General features: G+C 39.7%; 1 protein-coding gene across 1 annotated transcript in view; it reads left to right on the forward strand.

Annotated features, from left to right (window-relative positions):
* The first annotated feature begins 4,132 nt into the window (after positions 1-4,132).
* Positions 4,133-19,495, forward strand: part of LOC103718979 (transcription initiation factor TFIID subunit 1) — a 46,097-nt gene continuing 30,734 nt past the window's right edge. Inside the window, 8 exon segments of the mRNA XM_008808011.3 lie at positions 4,133-4,551; positions 6,514-6,626; positions 7,036-7,098; positions 7,217-7,259; positions 13,631-13,888; positions 17,062-17,171; positions 17,410-17,581; positions 17,930-18,974. Of these exon segments, the coding sequence (XP_008806233.2) occupies positions 4,542-4,551; positions 6,514-6,626; positions 7,036-7,098; positions 7,217-7,259; positions 13,631-13,888; positions 17,062-17,171; positions 17,410-17,581; positions 17,930-18,974 (1,814 nt within the window). The 5' untranslated portion in view covers positions 4,133-4,541.

The following is a 19,495-nucleotide window of genomic DNA, read 5'->3' on the forward strand; positions in this document are numbered from 1 at the left end:
TGAGCTCGGTCTTCTGAGCTCGGCAGCCTGGATGAGCTCGGCAGCCTTCTGATTTGGGTGCTTTAATTTGTGGGTGGTCCATTTTTTCCCCCAACACTACCCCCCGACTTCCGAGTTTGAGCCGCTTTTTGGCTCGGGCGAAGGAAGTAGTCCAGTCGTCGATCATCCTGTAATATAGCCAAATATGTATAGAGATGTACGTGCCAAGTATGGTGTACCTCTAATGCAGTTGGAGTTAAGTGCTTTAGGTCGATTCAGCAGCCTTCTTTGGCTTATGGTCGACTCATTTCTCTAGAACGTCAAGACGGCGCGGCAGATCTTCCGCATCGCACTTCTCCCAGCTGATAGGGCGAAAATTCAGGCCATGACAATTTTGTACTGTCGGAGTCGAGCGTCTCACGCCGAGGTCGGCAGCTTTGCTCCTCGACTAACTTTTGAGGACGCTCTTTTGCTCGGGGTCCACTTTCTGGGGACGCCGGCACAATAGGAGAAATAGTTGCCATTGGAGATCTGTGTGAGCGTTGCTTTATTGTCATCCACGAATATTTTGGGGGCGCTTTGTTGTCAATCACGAACGTTTTGGGGGGCCGTGAAGGTACTACCCCGTCATCCCGAGGTCGAGGGAGCTCGGGCTCACTGTCGATTTGTCGGGGCATCTCGACCTTAGTCGAGGAGGCGCTACGGGGGGCCGTGAAGGTACTACCCCGTTGTTGGTGTTGAGCGCCACGGAGGGCCGCGAAGGTACTACCCCGTCTTTCCGAAGCGTCGAGGGGTCTGGGCACGCACTGTCGACACTTGGGGCATCTCGACCTTAGTCGAGGAGGCGCTACGGGTGGCCGCAAAGGTACTATCCAGTTGTTGGTGTTGAGCGCCACGGAGGGCCGCGAAGATACTATCCCATCTTTCCGAAGTGTCGAGGGGTCTGGGCACGCACTGTCGACACTCGGGGCATCTCGACCTTAGTCGAGAAGGCGCTACGGGGGGCCGCAAAGGTACTACCCCGTTGTTGGTGTTGAGCACCACGGAGGGCTGCGAAGGTACTACCCCATCTTCTCGAAGTGTCGAGGGGTCTGGGCATGCACTGTCGACACTCGGGGCATCTCGACCTTAGTCGAGGAGGCGCTACGGGGGGCCGCGAAGGTACTACCCCGTTGTTGGTGTTGAGCGCCACGGAGGGCTGCGAAGGTACTACCCCGTCTTTCTGAAGTGTCGAAAGATCTGGGCACGCACTGTCGACACTCGAGGCATCTCGACCTTAGTCGAGGAATCGAGCGCAAGGTCGAGGGGTCTAGAATCGCACTGTCGACCTGCGACGCTTCCCGAGGTCGAGGGGTCTGGGAAGCACTATCGACACTCGGGGTATCCCGAACTTAGTCGGGGTCTTTGAGGGAGATCGAGACCAAGCTCGATATCGACACGGCGGGGCGTTCCAGGCTCAGCTGGGGCATCCGAACTTGGTCGGGGCATCATTGGAGACACATACAGGACATGGACTTCGTTCGTTGGCGATCGTGCGCCCTTATTCGGAGCGGGGCGACATTGGAGATAGAGATACCCGTAGGTCATTTTTTGGATTCTCCAACCTGAAAATAGATAAAATATTGAAATTATTTGAAGCCAAAGTGGCGTCCTGTACCTTTTGGAGATATTTTGATGGCTCTCAAGCTTCGAAGTCCCTCAGGACTTCTCTCAGCACCGGCCTTCTTTGGCTCGATTTTCTGGGAGGTGTTCTGCGCTCGGGCTTCGGAGCTCGGCGGCCTGCTGAGCTTGGTCTTCTGAGCTCGGCAGCCTTCTGTGCTCGGCAGCCTGGATGAGCTCGGCCTGGATGAGCTCGATAGCCTTCTGAGCTCAGCAGCCTGCATGAGCTCGATCTTCTGAGCTCGGCAGCCTTCTGAGCTCGGCAGCCTGCATGAGCTCGGCGGGGGCTTCTGTGATGGCGACGCTCTAAAGGAGAGCAACGTCGCGGGCGCCGTCCTGAGGACTTACGCCCGTGAGAAGGGAGTACATGCTGGTTTCTTACTTGTCGCCGGAAGAAAGAAGACTTGGAAGGATAATGGAATTTAATGGGGCTGTACCCTTTGCCACAGAGGCTTACAATCCGATTTTAAAGCTCCATAACTCTCCTTTTCCAGACCTCAGCTTTTATTTCTCTTTCCCTCCAACTCGTTGATGTGAGACTTGGACTACTACTTCTCACTGGTTGCCCCCACATACGTCGTTGCAGCGGGAGCCATGCCTGATTCGAGATGGCTCGGGAGAAAGTTTCTTCCTTTGCTTAACATGAACCCGTGGAGACGACACAGGAGGGGCCTCCACTTGTTGCAGGCTTTGGGCTGCAATGGCTAGCGCTTGGACTTGCTGCACTAGCGCGTCGAAGTGCTCGGGTTGGATTTGTGGAACTTGATCTACTGGAAATCTTGGTGGTGAATTCTGGACTGAGCGTTCGGGACTTGGAGCATGATGCCGAGAGGCGTTAAAGACTCCTCTGCTCCTTAGTTTCATGGCCGCAACTCGGGCCCTTCCTCTAGCGCCAACTGTTGCTGGAAATTGGACCCGGGGGCGGCCGTCGGCTGAGGAGGAGGAGCTCCGGTGCTGGATCAGGAGGTGGCGGTGGTCCGTCGGCGGGTGGCGTCCTCCGGGGGACCTGTGAGAAGCCGGTGGCCGGGGTTTCCGGCGCCGGCCTTCCGATGCTTAAGTCAGAGGGGGCTTTATTTTGGAGAAGGAGAGGGACTGTGTGTAGAAGTCTGAAGCCTCCCTTGGGAGGAAGAAGCCTCCAGCCCCCTTTTTAGAGGGAGAAGCTCCCCTTTTATAGGGAGAGTGGCAGGGTTACCTATGATGTGACTGGGTGAATTAATGGGTTACCGTCACGATTGGACGTGGGCATGTGAAGTAATGAGTTGCCGTGGATGGCCCGTTTCCATCATGGAAGGAGATGGCGTGCAGCCAGAGCTTGCTTGTGGTGCGCAGTGCAGTACATTCTTGGGAATGGTGAGGTGTTGACAGTCGTAGTAGGGTATGGTCCCTGATTGATATGTCATGGCGTAGCCGGTAAGTAAAGCATGTTGCGGTGAGGCTGCTGCAGGGCATGGCCACAGCATATAGACGACGAGGTTGGCCTTCTGAGGTCAGCTCGGCCTTCTGAGCTCGGCAGCCTGCTGTGCTTGGCAGCCATCTAGGCTTGACAGCCTTCTGAGCTCGGCTTGGATGCGCTCGGCTCGGCCTTCTGAGCTCGGCTCTCTGAGCTCGGCAGCCTTCTGTACTCGGCAGCCTTCTGTGCTCGGCAGCCTTCGGAGCTCGGCAGCCTTCTGGTCTCGGCCTGTTGTGCTCGGCCTTCTGAGCTTGGCTCGGCCTGCATGAGCTCGGTCTTTGGAGCTCTGCAGTCTGGATGAGCTCGGCAGCCTTCTGAGTTTGGCAGCCTTCTGAGCTCGGCTCGGCCTGCATGAGCTCGGACTTCTGAGCTCGGCAGCTTGGATGAGCTCGGCAGCCTTCTGTGCTCGGCAGCCTGGATGAGCTCGGCAGCCTTCTGGGCTTGGCAGCCTACTGAGCTCGGCTTGGCTGCATGAGCTCGGTCTTCTGAGCTCGGCAGCCTGGATGAGCTCGGTAGCCTTCTGATTTGGGTGCTTTAATTTGTGGGTGGTCCATTTTTTCCCCCAACACCTTCCTTTATCCATAGTTATAACATACTTTGAATTATTGAAAAATTTTGAAATTATTTTATATTTTCCCTTGACCAAATAATTCTTTGAATTAATCTCCACAAACAAGTTGTTCCAAACTATTCAATTATTCTTGAATTATACATAAATTTTATGATTTATTAATGAATTATTTATGACTAATTTAAGAAAAAAATTATATCATAAGTTAATAATAACATATATCTTGGCTTTATTTATTTTGAATAAATAATTTTATAAATATTTTAAACGTTTATATTTAAATTTTATTATTTTTATTTTTTGTTATTTATTGTTTGGGAATTTTTGAGGACCTCAGTCCGGATCGTCGTAAGCACCCGAACCATGGCTCTATTTTGTTATTTCTCTGGATCAGTCACGTGGCAACCGCACGTGTGAAGATTTAGTTTTTTTATTTCCCACATTAGCCTTCCTCTGCTGCCTTTCGTCTCCCATTCGACCCACCGCCTTCCATCTCCGACCGCCGTCTCCTGATCACCTTCTTCTTCCTCCCGTCGGCCCGGTCCCATCTGAGCCGCTTCCGATGGTGAAACCGCCAAAGAGACAAAGAAGAAGGAGCGCGGCGGTCATTACGCTTGAGCCGTGCTGGACCGGGTCCGACTTGATCCGGCCCGCTTCGATCTCTCGTCCATCGACTCGCTCGTTCTATAAATATATCCCACGAGAAAGATTACACCTTTTATTTCCTATATGTCTTGAATTAAATTAAATTGAGCACGAAACAAAATCCCGGAATCGAACCTCGCCCTTCTTTTTTTTTTCTTCTCTCTCTCTTTTAAGTCAAGCTCTCGTTCCGCCTCACCTCCACCGGCGAGTTCTCTTCTTCTATCGTCACCTGCAGCAATGTCGAGAGGTACGTCTTCTCATCCCTTATTCTTTCTTTCTTGATTGCTGGCGAAAAGTGGGAAAAGAAATTACAGATCGCCATTCTTTTTTGCTGTTCACAACGAGAATTCTTGGAATCCGATCTTTAGGTTTATAAAAGAACTGCAGATCAGTGGTTGCCTGTAATTTAGGATCTCTCTGGTTCGTTTGTCTGGTTTCGATTTGTTGTGATTTTTACTATTCTTGGCATTAAAGTACTCATTTCTTTCTTTTTTTTTTGATTTCTTTTCTGTTTCTATAGTTTTTTTTGATGGGTGATAAAGTAGAAATTGTTATCTTGATCTGAGTGATAATGTTAAGTTTGGTAACAAGATCTGGAGCAAGACTTTTGAACATAAAAAGAGGAGTTGTTCCGTTTAAATTCAATTGCAGCATGTGGTATCTTATGAAATATCCTTGTTGTGGTGGGCTTTGCGAGGTAGCCATATGCTTTCCGAAGGAGGAAGTGCCATATAAGAGAAGCAATCAATTGCTTCCTTCTTCCTTGACTCCGAAGTTCTGATGAAGGGACAAACTCGAGCAGCTAGAAAAACTTGAATTTGATGGCTAAACTAAGGGAAGTCACTGCTGAGAACTTAAAGGCTTTAGGGAGAGAGAAATAAATTTCAAGATGCAGCTAAATCTATCAAGAATTTTTTGGGGCTTTCTCATTTAGTTTATGCTGGTGTCATGTTGCTTAAGGAACATAGATACTGGTTGAAGATTTATGTGCAATCACATGCACTTAATTCTTACTGTTATACTTCACTTGTATACTGTAGCAGCGTTGTGTTTGGTCACTGGAGGCATATGGGTGTGGTGACACCTAATAATGGAGATGGACTACACAGTGCACAGGTTATGGAGTTCGTGATCATACAACAAAACTGTTCTTCCATTTAGTATGTTTGGATGTTTTGGTGTTGCTTTTGTTTCTGCTGAAGTGCTTTTCAAAAAGAAATCAGTCAAAATCACTTCTATGAAAAGAACAATTTTGTGATGGTCATTCGTGGATATGATAAGTTGAAAATTAATTTTTTGGGCTTCCTATTGTTAAATGAAAGATTTGCTGATAAAAAAACTCCCCCATTGCTACATGGTACAGTGATTATCCCTTGCTGTTCTGATCAAATTAATGACCATGAACAAAGACAATTAAATCTAGCAAGCCTATTCTGCTGGGACAGCTTTTTGGCCAAGTGGATGGAGTATCACAAATGATGCTGTAATAACTAGTATTATTGTTAGTAAATGCAATTTTGAACAGCATGTGGTAATATCAAAATGTAGAAGTATTTTACCCCCTCCAAACACTGATTGACAAATGTTAGATACCAATTGTTTAAACAATCAATTATATACTTGATTCCATTCACAGAAAATTTTGTAGAAAAGAAAAATATTATATTCGCAGTTACAGTCCCACATGCTCTCTTGGTTCTGATATTCTTGTGAGAAATCTGGGAGTGAGGGGAGAGAGGGGTTGAAAGGATCATAGCATGAGGAAGGGATGAGAGAGAAGGTGAAAGGGGTGGGGAATGTTTGTAGCAAAGGAAGACAGGCCACTTGATAAATCCAAGAATGATGAAAGTTTGGGACTGACTTTTCATGAATTAAAAGCTAAATAGCTTCAGATAACAGTCGCTTTACTAACTTCTGCGTTTTGGATAAGAAACTTCTGAAATAGGTTACTTTTATGCTATTTTTTTTTGTTTAAAAAAGTCCTATCTTTCTTTTAGAAGATGCAACGTTGCTATTTTTAAGTGCAAATGCCCACTTGGTGGCAGTTGCTGAAGTTTCTTTCCTTCTGAAATGCTTAATTATGAACATTTATCTTGTTCAGTCTTATCACACTAGTTACAGACATTTCAAAAATCTGCTGTATATTTCATTTAAAAATTCTTGCTGAAGGTGCTGCACTACATGAACATTTTGACCTTCTTTCTGGCAGATGATAATGAAGATGATGATTATGAGGAGTTTGGTGGAGGAAATCGTTTCCTGGGTTTTATGTTTGGAAATGTTGATAATTCTGGTGACCTTGACATTGACTATCTTGATGAGGTAATTCATGTGATTTTATTTCGTTTTTGAGCTCAAAGGTATTCGTTATATCACAAAGTTCAATAAAATGATCAGGTGAAGGCAGAGAAGATGTTTGGTCTTGTAGTTAGATGTCTTATTTGGTTGAATATTATTGAAATATAACTCTCATGTAGTATTAGGAAATGTGATTGGCCATAAAATGATTAACCAAGGATATATAATACTCTAAACTATAGTGGTTTCTATGATTTCTGATTGAATGGAGAAGGTATTTAGAACTCTACATGTAGGTATGAAAGAAAGTATGGAACAAAACAATTGGAAAAATAGGAATAAACCCTTCTTTATTTGTGCATTTTCTTTTGCTGGTTTTGATATCTGTTATGATAGTTAAGATTAATGTTAGACATGCGATTTTGTTTCTCAGGATGCGAAGGAGCATCTTGCTGCATTGGCTGACAAGCTAGGTCCATCTCTTACGGATATTGACGTATGCTGCTCTAACAATGAATCGGGTTTTAAATTCATGCTTAGTTCTTGAATATATTGAACCTATTTGAATAATCAATATGGCTTGTTTTAAATTATTTATCTTATTTAAATTGTAGTTGATCAAATCCTCTCCAGGGGCACCAGATGCTTCCGAACAAGGTGAGGCTTTTATCTAGAAAAATAACTTCCATTTTGTGCTCTTTGCTATTTTTTATTGATATAAGAAAGAGTCAAAGCTCATCTATGCATCTATTAGTGCTAAGTGATTTACCTTTTCTTAAATGATTGGTGTATTATAGATGTTTAGGGGCCCTAATTTTGTTGATGGTACAACATTGTCCTTACGAGCTGTGAAAAAGAAATATTTATGATGAATGACTAAAACAAAACCACATGACATCACCTCATATGCTAAAACTTTCCAAAAGCAAATGGAAGCTTTATCTTTTTCCAAAGCATTCTGCCCTCTTATTTTAGGTTTATTTCTATTTTAATTTGTGTTGTATTAAGAGTGCTTTAGGCAAAATTTTTCTAACTTATTTATTTATATTTTGATGCTTCTTGAAGTTAAAGTTTGGGAATTTATTCTAATGTGGATTATTGTCTAATACTATTTAGATATAAGCGAAAGTATTAAGGCAATAAAATTTGGTTTTAGTTTCTACATGGGGTCTCATCAAGGTTTGGATCTTCCATGTTCTTCCTTTTTATTGTATTTTTGTATGTGGAAATCTTTGGGTCAGAATAGGAGCTCATCCTTGTATCTTTAGGAAAAGTGGGTTATCTTCATTTACAAAGGTACTCATCCAATGCATAAATGTTTCATTGTTCCCTTTTTTCTTTAAAAAGACTTGCTTCCTTGTACCAACACTTAGATTCCCCCTTCCACATTTGCTTCTGGTAGCTAAGATCCAGTGTAAGACTTCAAAAGTGGAACAACAAAGCATTATTCACTTCTTTATTGTGTGAATTTTGCTAATGACACTAATAACCTTAGTTATGTTTTTAGATAACTTTTGCACTACATGGTGCTTATTTACCCTTGCCTTTATATGTTCATGTCGAACGTTTCTCCATTCTCTTGTATCCTGACCTATCACAACCAATTGGAACCCCAAAACACTTCCCACACTATTCGTTTGCTATCTTTTGAGGTACTTCTTTTTTTTTTCCTGTTATTTTTGGGTAAGGTTGCCATTTTTCTATTTCATTACTAACAACATATTGAATTTTTTGTGCTGAATGGACTAGAGGTATATCTTGTTCCCTTAGAAACTCTCAATTGCAAATCCAATTAAACATTAGAATTCTATCACTGGCATTTATTTTGAGTTATTTGGCACATAATTTCCATGGAAAACATTCTGTTTGCTTTATCCTCCAACCAAAACTTCATTTCTTTATTTTTTTAGCATTATGGTATCAATGCTTTGCAACTATGTTGTATAGGTTGGGAAAGTGTGGTGCATGCAAGAGAAATTATGGATGGTTATGATTCCCTATCTTGTTAGAAATGTATCTTTATTATTTATGTAACTTGATGATTACATCGATCATATTGGTGGTGCACTTATCTTATTTTTATATATTTTAATTATTTAACTAAATGGAATGTATTCAGTACAATGGGGAAGTGAATAAGTATGCAATGCCGGTTTCATCTCTTGTTTCCTGTGGGGATTTTTCAGTTATAGATGATGTTGCACGCTGTTGATAATCAAACTTAGGATGCTCATGATATACGTACTAGCCAGCATAAAAATTTTTGATCTAATATTTTGTAAAAGGAATTGATGTTGTAGACTTCATCGCAAGACTTAATTTGTATGAGTCCTTGGATTTATCACCATGCAAAGGAATTTTTTTGATTGATATGACTTGTGCAACAAGAGTTGAATTCGCCATGCCAAGATGAAGTCAAACGACCAAGCTCACATATAATCAAGTTTGGAGAACACATGACTTCATAAGGATATTTGCTTATTGCTTGTTGGGATGATATCAAATTGCACCTTATGAAGATGTCAATAGTAGAGATTACAAGGAGGCCTTGCAAGAAGGCAACAAGAATCTTAATTCTGGGCGTTTCCAAGAAGAAATGATAACAAACTCATTAAAACTAAAAGAGATTGCTAGAACCCTTGGCTCATTTTATGGTCATATATTAGGGATGTCAATGGGGAAAGTATGGGTTTGGTAGGCTATTACCTGGACCCGCCCTGCAATTGGAAACCATGTACCTATACCCATCCTATCTTTGCCTCGGGGTGGGGCGGAGTGGGTAGAGTTAAATGGGGCAGGTTGGGACGGGTCGGATGGTAAAGTTGCAAAAATTGTTATTATTATTATTTTCGCATACAAATCAAACAAATAAAAAATAACTTAGTACTTCACATAATAATAAACAAAATGAGAGTCCATGATACGGGAGGGTTGTGAAGGCTACCAGCTAGTAGCAGTGAGTACCAACAAGTTAGGTGACAATAATGAGTGGTAGGGTTGGCTATAGTTTCTAGCACACCTTTTCTTCATCTAGCCATTCTTCTACCTTCTTCTTATTAATTTTTCCCTTTAGTTATAGTTGCTAGCCTTTGGTCTGCTTGCCACCTCCTTCTTCTTGGTGGTTGTCCGTTATGACCCTCTACCTTCTTCTTTTGCTTTTTGCTAGGTGCTCACTCCTTAACAGTGTATTGCAGCTTGCTGGATGCTACAGTAGTAGCAGTATTGTTGCTCTCCTTGTGGATTTTGTTCTTTGGACTTTTTAGGTATGAAAATAGACTTGTCATCCCATATAAGTTGAAAAAAGTGTGTAATACAATATATGTATATATATGTATATATATGTATATATATGTATATATATGTATATATATGTATATATATATATATGTGTGTATGTATGTATGTATGTATGTGTACATATATATATATACATATGCATATATATATATATATACATATATATATACATATATTTATATATATATATGCATATATTTATATATACATATGCATATATATATATATATATACATATGCATATATGCAGATATATATATATATATATACACACACACACATATATATATATATATATACACACACACACACATATATATATATACACACACATATATATATATATATATATATATATATATATATATATATATATATATATATATATATATATATATGTATACATATGCATATGCATATGCATGTATATATATATATATATCTGTATATGTATATATATATGTATATATATGTGTGTATGTACGTATGTATGTATGTATGTTTATGTATATATATGTATATATATTTGTATATGTATATATCTATGTATATGTATGTATATGTATGTGCTTATTTATGCATATGAATAAAAGTATATATAATAAAAGAACTTAGAGACTTTTATAGCCTAGGCTATACAAGGGGTCTACTGCCGGGCCTCCCCAAGATAATTTGACAACCTTGGGTGACATGGAGTTTATAGAGAAAAAAAAAGGATAAGATAAAGAGTAGGAGAGAATTATGTCGAGTCCACTAAGAAATCGACTTGTTCATTACTTACGCATAGATCATAGTCAGTTGTTAGTCTTAATGAACCCCTCACATTGCTTTCTAATCGTATAAGGACTTCCAAGTTCCAACGTATATGACTTAGGACACTATCAAAGATTTTAGGTCAAGTAGAGTCTTTAATAAACTTGAAAGTTGAAACTCGACTTCATTAAAAACTACTCACTTTTGCTTTGTACTTCTTTGAGTAAGGCAATCTGTGAATTGTATGACTATTTACAATTTAGTTAAAAATAGATCAGAGATATCGATATCAACTATATAAAATTGTCAATATTTCTTTTGTCTGATTACCTTCCCTTTATGCCGCCCAAAATGCACTTAGAAAGTTTCAGCCACTGTCGAGACCATAAGTCCGAAGAAACTTACCAATTGCCAACTCTTAAGATGACCTACATTTATAGAAGACTTCAAAGTCACAAAATTAATTCTGTTATGGTAGATAAGGCCTTCAAAAAATCGGCTTGCATGTGTCCTCTGCCTTTTATTTTCAATTTCTGTATCGCATATACCTTCTTCCAATAAAACTTAGCAATGAAGCCAGTAACACATTTCAACGAAAGATTCAAACAAAGATTATGTAAGACCAGGCCACCCATTTTATATTAAAATAATTATGGATGATTGAAAATAGATAAGTACTTAATCAAAAACACAAAGTGCTTAGCATGACCTCATCAACTTCTTTAACCCTGGATATGTCCATCAATCCTATCACTGCTGTATGATACTTGTTCATTATGATATCATAGTATTGTTTGGTGCTTTTCATATTAGTTGACATAAGCTATATAATTGAGACGAGGGAATGAAACTTTAAAACAATAAACAAAATCAATTGGCATTACATCCATGCAATTCTACTAGTTGATGATATACCTACTTAATTCTGGTTTATTTAAATTTTATGATTTAGAAATTATAGATAATAAGTTTAAATTAACTTTGGAGTTTCCTAGCCTGGCTAATTTAACTGGTAGAATAAAATTCAAAAATGTTTTGTTGCAATATTTACTATCACTATTTTGTCGGTCCTAAAATCTCTTGGATATCAGCGCTTGATCTGCAACTGAATCTCCAATATCCGATAATGGATACTAACAAACAGCCTTCTCATTATAAAACCATCACATGATGGTTCTAGTGTATCTCATTTTTTGGATTCAAAGACGTGCTCATCTATTGTCATTTATTGATCGAATGAACTTTAAAATCATGATCAGATGTAAGGGTGGCAAAATATGACCCGATCCGCCAACCCGACCCGTGTTCGACCTGTCATAAACAGGTTTGGGTTTGGCCTAAATAGGTTCGAATCGTAAACAGGTTATTTAACCTGTTTATTAATTGGATCGGATACAGGTTTTAGATATCTGATCCGTTTAACCCGTATAACCTGTTTAATATACGGGCCTCATTGGGCCTGATTTTATCCCAAATAAAATAGGAGGCTAAGATCCAACGACTGGGAGGGGAGATGAGATCACCGGATGAAAACAGTGAGAAACCCTTAGAGCCCCCGGGTTCTTTCCCTCTTTCCCTCCTCCATCTCTCCCTCTCTTCCCCCGGCTGCCGAACCGCCGAAGCCCGAAGGTCTCCCTTCGGCCGTCGCCCCTCCGTCGAAGACCGCAGCCGGCCATTGCCTCCCTCTGTCGTCGCCCCTCCATCAAGACCGCAGCCGACCATTGCCCCTCCGGCCGTCGCTTCTTTTCGTGGGATTTCACCTCGGTCCCCTCACATTCGGCGAACAAATGAGCCGAGGAGGTCGGTGAGGAGGGACTCGATGATGCCGAGGAGAAGCAGAAGATCCAGGGATGCCAGGCCTTCGATGATGCCGAGGAGGTCGATGAGGAGGGACTCGACGATGACGACGGCGCCGCTGGCGTCAGGGTTGGAGGATTTTATCGAGATCCGGGGATCATCGGAGGAGCGGAGGAGGGAGTGGTGGTTGCGGGGGTCGACCGTCGACGGCCCAGGGCTTGCCGCGGTAGGGGTCGTGGGACCTTCCGACTTCCGAGGTGGAGCTTCCGGGAGATGGACGGCGGCCGCCGTCGGCGGACGGAGGGGGAGGCGAATGAAGTGGGAAAGGGTCTTTACTCTTTGGGGCTAGAAGGGTGAGGACTGAGGAAGGTCTTGGAGAAGACGGGTGAGGGGAGAACGGGGAGGGTGTTTAAAGTTTAAACGGGTCAAGATTCAAGAAGGAACTGTTTAAACTGACCTGTTTATTAAACAGGTTAAATGGGTCGGGTCGAGTTACTTGTTTAATAAACAGGTCGGGTTCGGGTTGTAATTGCTGACCTGTTTAATAAACAGGTCAGATTCAGGTTTATGATTTTTGACCCGACCTGAATTTGACCCGACCCGATTGCCACCCCTAATCAGATTGGTTGGAACTTTTGCTTGATTGGAATCGTTGCTTTTAATCAACACTATGGTTTCGTGGTGTGTTCTCCACTTAGACCTGCCATGATCAAACTACTAATTAGGACTTATAGGTCTTCAACTGCAGGGTTCTCGACCAGTATATCTTTGATGTTGAGTTTGCCAGACTGCTGTTGATCTTGAACTATTGAAGTTTCAATTGTTGATCATCATTTAAAACGAACATAAAACAATGATACTTTACCTTGTACTGTCATTGCAGAGTTTTTGTTGAATGAACATAAATGGACAATACAACTTTTTAATCTTTTCATATGTAAGCTATATGTTATATTTTCAAAACTTGATCAAATGTTGTAATGTTTGTCTTCAAATCCAAATTGAAAGTCATCATATGCCTTATTATTTTTCATGTGACTCCAATTTACTGTTTATTTTTCAATTCTTTGACCAAGTGATACGGCACCTCGGTGCAACTCTGATTTTCTACCCTCTTGTTTCAAGTGAAACTTCAAACTATATTTCCTTTTCACATAATCTCATTTGTTCTTGTCCTTCAGATTATGATGAGAAGGCTGAAGATGCTGTTGACTATGAAGATATTGATGAACAATATGATGGGCCTGAGGTTCAGGCTGGCACAGAAGAAGACCATTTGCTGCCAAAGAAAGATTTCTTTTCTTCCAATGTGTCACTGGCTTCTTTAAGCAATAAAGCTTCTGTTTTTGATGAGGAAAATTATGATGAGGATGAAGAAACTGTGAAGGACAATGAGGTGGATGGAAATGATGTTGATGTCCAAATTTGTCCATCTGCAGGTGACGACTTGGAACCCATCTGTGCTTTTTTTTCTCTCAAGGGTTGCAAAGTTGCTATCTTTTCTGGGTATAAATGTTTAATGGCATTTTGCAACCCTTAGAATTCCCATCAAGTGCATTTTTTTGTTGTTTTCACATGAGAAAGTTGTGCATTTTGCTCATCTGTGGATTTAGAAAGGGTTAACAGAATTTTATTTGTGAAGAGTATTATATTAAATAGATGCATCATTACATGATAAAATTCTGTTTTTGCTGCTTTGTTTAAATGCAAATTTGTCATTAGAGACAGTTAAAGTACATCTGGTTTTAGATCATTCTAATTGCTACCTGTGTGCAATTCCTCTATTCTTTCATGAGTGCAAATTCTCTTTGTTTTATTATTAAGTGACTTGGGCATGGTTGTGGATTATGTTTTATAACGAACCATATTTTCTGGATTATGGCTGTTCATTAAATTCCCGTACTTATGTTTATTGGATATATAATTCCCAAGAAGTGCTATTATACAACTTTCTAATGGAGCATGCATTACTTCCATAATGCAGTATGAAATAACTTCTGCAGCCAACGCCAACTTTTTGTGTTCCAATCTACTTGAGTTCAACCATATGGATCTTGTCAAGCAATATTAAGTCACCAAAGAAATTTCTTAATGTCCATTGTGTCTATTGTTGCCCAAAGTTGATGCAAGAGCAGATTCAAGTTTGAGATTGGGGATTTGGTGCTCCTAGACTTTGTTAGCTGTGGGAGTGCCCGACATTCATCTTTATTACCATTGTTCTATGCTAATTACTTTAATAAACTAAAGGCAACTACTAAAATCTACCCTTATTTGGATTGTAAATATTAAATAATTTGCAACAAAATATTGATCTAGACTTATTCCAGCTTGTATGCCTATGGATAAGGTACAGGTCCAAAGACAGTCCCGTGTAGCTTTTCAGGACTGGGTCAAGGAAAACTGATTATCAACCCAATGCAGACTTGGACTTGATATTTTACCTGATATATAATGTGTAGTTCCACCCCTATTTTTAAATTTCTTAGCAAACTTATTAATTATACTTTGTTTCTATGTCATAAATAGATAATTTTGAGGGTATGAAGGGAATTAGATTTCTACATAATGATGCCCACTTTAGACCCAGATCTAGTCCTGGTCCACACCTAATTCTGCATGGAGTTGGACCTGGTCGCTACCCGATCTTTTAGTGGGCAGAGTTTGGTTTACAATGCAGATGAGAAGCCCCCAATGGGGATTTATGTGTGAGGTTTGAATTAGGAGGTATTTGGACCCTCCTGATTTGATAGCGCCCTGGTCAAATTGGTGTGTAATTCATTTACATGATATACTTTAAATTTATCATTTTCCTGATGCTAATTAGCCTCATGTGTTTTGGACCTTGTAACTGAAGAAATCCTTTTGTAAGTGCCTAAGTGGCCTACCCCAACTATTAAGGGTATCTTCCCCTGTTATATCTGTTCTACTGGTTGATTTTTTTCTTCATTCTCTTTTCTCATATTATTGAGGCTTTCTAACTACAGGTAGAAGATCAAATTTTGTAGACTAAGCATTATTTGAGGACTTCTTTCACAGTTATTTGATGGATTTCCGATGATTTTAGCTAATGAGACAAATAGATACTCAGAGGAATGCGTTGTTAATTGTGGTAGCATAGAGTATCCTAAGTGGATTTACCATGCTAGGCAAAAGGTTTCAACTTGCGCCTTCTATTTCTTCCCTTAAACCAAAACTTAGCACTGTTCTTAGCATAGGCATTAGAGCCAAATGATGTCAGTCAGTGGTCCTTGTGCTTCGCCTTAATTATGAAAACTTAGAATCCTTGTGGAGTGCTCCCCTTAATTCCATATATCCTTGAAAAATATGCTCCTCCAGCGTTCCCCCTTATCTCTGACTAAAATCACAATTCTGATTACCTTACATATGTTTGGCTAATGATTGTCTTTGGTACTGCTGATTACTCCATAAATTTAGTGGAACAGATGTTTATATTTGTCAATCAAACTACATTGTGTTGAAATTCCAAAAAGCATGGTTTCTTAACGATCAATAGTTATTCAGTAAAACATCAAAGTGAAAAAGGCTGGAAGGTGAGCTTGGTTTAGCCTCCTTCATACACATATTTAGAATTCTCTCAATTTCATGTTGTTTGATTGTTCACTGTATTGCCCATTAACATTGCATACATTCCCTAAGCCCTGTTTTTTGATATGACCGTTAGAGGGGCAATTATCTACTTGGTGTATGAAACCTGCTTGATAATCTCAGTGGGGACACAAAACCTTTTCAACTCCTCAGACTCGCTTCAATTAGGCATCTTTTACTGTGAGAGGACTATATCAAGGCAAGCAAGAAAATGAAATTCATATATTTTTTTAGAATGTAACTATCAAATTTACTTATTATCAATGCATGATAAGGGAAACCTTGGAAATATCTCTATTGCATGAGCTTTAACTTTATAGTGATCAAATTAAATTTCCTTCTTGTAGGCTTGCTTTTTAGTAAGCCAATTCATGTCTTGAGTGTTGGTGTCCGGCTGACCAGTGTAAAAGGTTATCAAGAACTTTGATAGATCATGTGAGAACCTGTATTTTGAAAATAAAGAGATATTGTGAACCCATGCAACCTGTCTGTTCATGGTTTATTATTGGTATCAAATTAATCACTAAAGAGACATGGTCAACCCATGCATAAAATGATGCCAAAAAGACTTACTTTTGACAACACTTTAGATTATGTATCAAAGAGAGATGGCTGGCCAGTATGGAAGGCAACACCTGACAAACACAGATTTGACAACAGCCAATCTATGTTTCCAGTCTTACTGACGCATAACCCCAGTTGTGTATTGTTACGAACCCTTATAGGTGCTGCTTGAAAGTAAGAGGATGTTGGAGTCAATGAATTAAGTTCTTGGACAATAATAAAGTGATCTTAACTTCATTGACTAATGGAGCTTACATGTCTCTTCACAAATGTATGCGAGAAATAATGCACCCCAGAGAAACTAATGTTGATGAGATCTGAATAACAGTAAAATTACTTCAATGCAAATTTTGTATTGTTAAAACGGAAATTTCTATGCTTCATCTTATGTGAATTCCCTTATTGTGTTCTGTTCCTTATTTTTTTTTATTTTTTATTTCAGATGAACAATTGGAATTAATATCTTCAGTAGAGATTTCTCCTGATGACAATTTGCCTTCTGTTGCATCATCAGAGCCAGAACAAATGATCCCTGAATTGGAGGATTTTCAGGTGATCTGCCTTAGCTACTCTTGATGTTATTTTTTATAATATCTTTATGAAAGCAAAGAAAATGTTTTCTTCTCTAATTGTTTATCGCTTATAATTTCTTCATGATATATGACGAATTTAAAGTATATGTCATGAAAACTTGTTGCTTAATTTTTCCAGATAATCTAAAATTTGACATTAATTGTCATATTTGTGCTTACGGCTGCTTTTTTTTTGTGTGGTTTTCATGATCTTGTAGGAACATGCTATTGATGAACAAAAGCAAATGGAATCTAAAAGTGGAACTTCCCTTCCTATTTTGTGCATTGACAATGGTGTGGTGATTTTGAGGTTCTCAGAAATTTTTGGTGTACATGAGCCTAAAAAACAAGCAGAGCGGAAGGATCAACATAGACATTCAGTAAATAAAGGTCTGTGGTCTGTTCAAGCTTTTGCATGGTGCTCGCTGAAGTGTAGCACATCAAAAAAAAAAAAGCTTGGGAAATGTGTGCTGCATTACTAAATCTCTAACTATTGTTTCTGATTTTGAAGTTAGTGTAACTTTCAAATTTCATGGAGCTTTTCTATCTGTCCTGCCGTGCGAGGCCGAATGTTATGTTAATGTATTACAATATTTTTTTGTCGAGATAAATTTGAGACTTTAATGGTTCTTATTGGAAATGCTAATGTTCATTTATTCATTGACAAGCGTTATTCTCTTTCTACCATCTTGTGGATGTTGAATGACTAATTTCCTGTTCTTTGCCTGGTTACATCAGAGTGGCTCAAACCCTTGGATGTCGCTGATATTGTTGAAGAAGATGAGGAGGCCTTTCTGAGGAGCACTTCTCAAGATTTATCTACTGTTAAGCTTTTCAACTCTGCTATAGATGATGTTGAAGGCAATGTGAAACAAGAAATATCTGGTGTCGCTGAGCAGTTGAAAGATTCTTGTCTTTCCGCTCAGCCAATGAAGGAAAATATAACCATTGATATGTTTTCAGGTCAAAGGTCTCCACTGTGTCCTAATTTTTATCCCCTTGATCAGCAAGACTGGGAGGATGCAATTAACTGGGGAAATTCACCCACTGCAAGTCATGGTTGTTCAGAGAGTTGTATGCTGTCTGAACTTGATGTCGAAGTGCCTAATGATGCTGAATTTGAAGAAGGGTCACGCTGTAGAAACACTGAGCCTGATGAGAATGATTGTAATTTACCGGGTGATCATATTTTGGTAGAGCCATTTGGTTCCAGAAATTTTTTAGATTCACCATGCAATCAGTCAGCAGAAAAGAGTTATCATCCTCAATTACTTAGGTTGGAGTGTCTTTCCAAAAAGGATGGTTTGTATTCTGAAGAAGTCGAGGCTGAGAATGGGACAGCAGAAGTTTGCAAAGGTGATGTTTTACGGCGTCTTATCAAACTTTCTTTGCAGAATAAGGAATTGTCAGAAGGGTCTTGGTTGGATCAGATTATTTGGGATCCAGATGAAGCTATTCCAAAGCCAAAGCTGATCCTTGACCTACAAGATGATCAAATGCTCTTTGAGGTTTTAGATAACAAGGATGGCGAGCACCTTCGCTCTCATGCAGGTGCTATGGTGATAACTCATTCATCAAAATCTTCCAAGGAAGACTCTATTGATCTTCATAGCCAAGGATCATCTGCCAGTCGATTTAACATCTCTAATGACAAATATTATTCCAATCGAAAATCCTCCCAGCAAGCCAAATCCCATGCTAAAAAGCATGCTTTTCTTGGTATAAAAGTCATGCATTCTGTACCTGCTTTAAAACTGCAAACCATGAAGCCAAAGTTGAGCAAGTAAGAACAAGCTCCCTTTCCTCGGTTGTGGTCTTGCAATATAGTCTACATAAGCAAAAACATTTTCATTTTATCACAGTATAAGAAATATCTCGGTAGTTTCTTTAATTCTTTAATTTTTTTCATGGCATGAAATTATTTTATTTGTCTACACATTAAAAACCAACAAGTGGAATGGGTTGGTTGTTTCTTTACAAGTGATTTGTTAAATTATTTAGAATTATTTTTGCAAGTAATTGTTCCCTTTTGTTCGTTGTTCTTATTTTTGTGTAAGCCAATGTAATGAGTTCTGATGTGTTTGCTGATAATTTTACATCTTTCTCCTGTATATACCCAAAATAAGGCCATCTGACAAGCAGTTAAGTTGCTAACTAACAATGAAAAAATCATATAGATTGAGGCAAGGCAAGGAGAAAAATCCAATATTCATGCTCTACCTATATATGAGTCTGACTATCAAGTCATCCATTTCTCAACTATAAATATTGCATTGTTGTCCTTGAAATTGTTCTAAGTTCTTT

This window comes from Phoenix dactylifera, unplaced genomic scaffold (genome assembly GCF_009389715.1).
Source record: "Phoenix dactylifera cultivar Barhee BC4 unplaced genomic scaffold, palm_55x_up_171113_PBpolish2nd_filt_p 001020F, whole genome shotgun sequence".
Taxonomy (NCBI): Eukaryota; Viridiplantae; Streptophyta; class Magnoliopsida; order Arecales; family Arecaceae; genus Phoenix; species Phoenix dactylifera.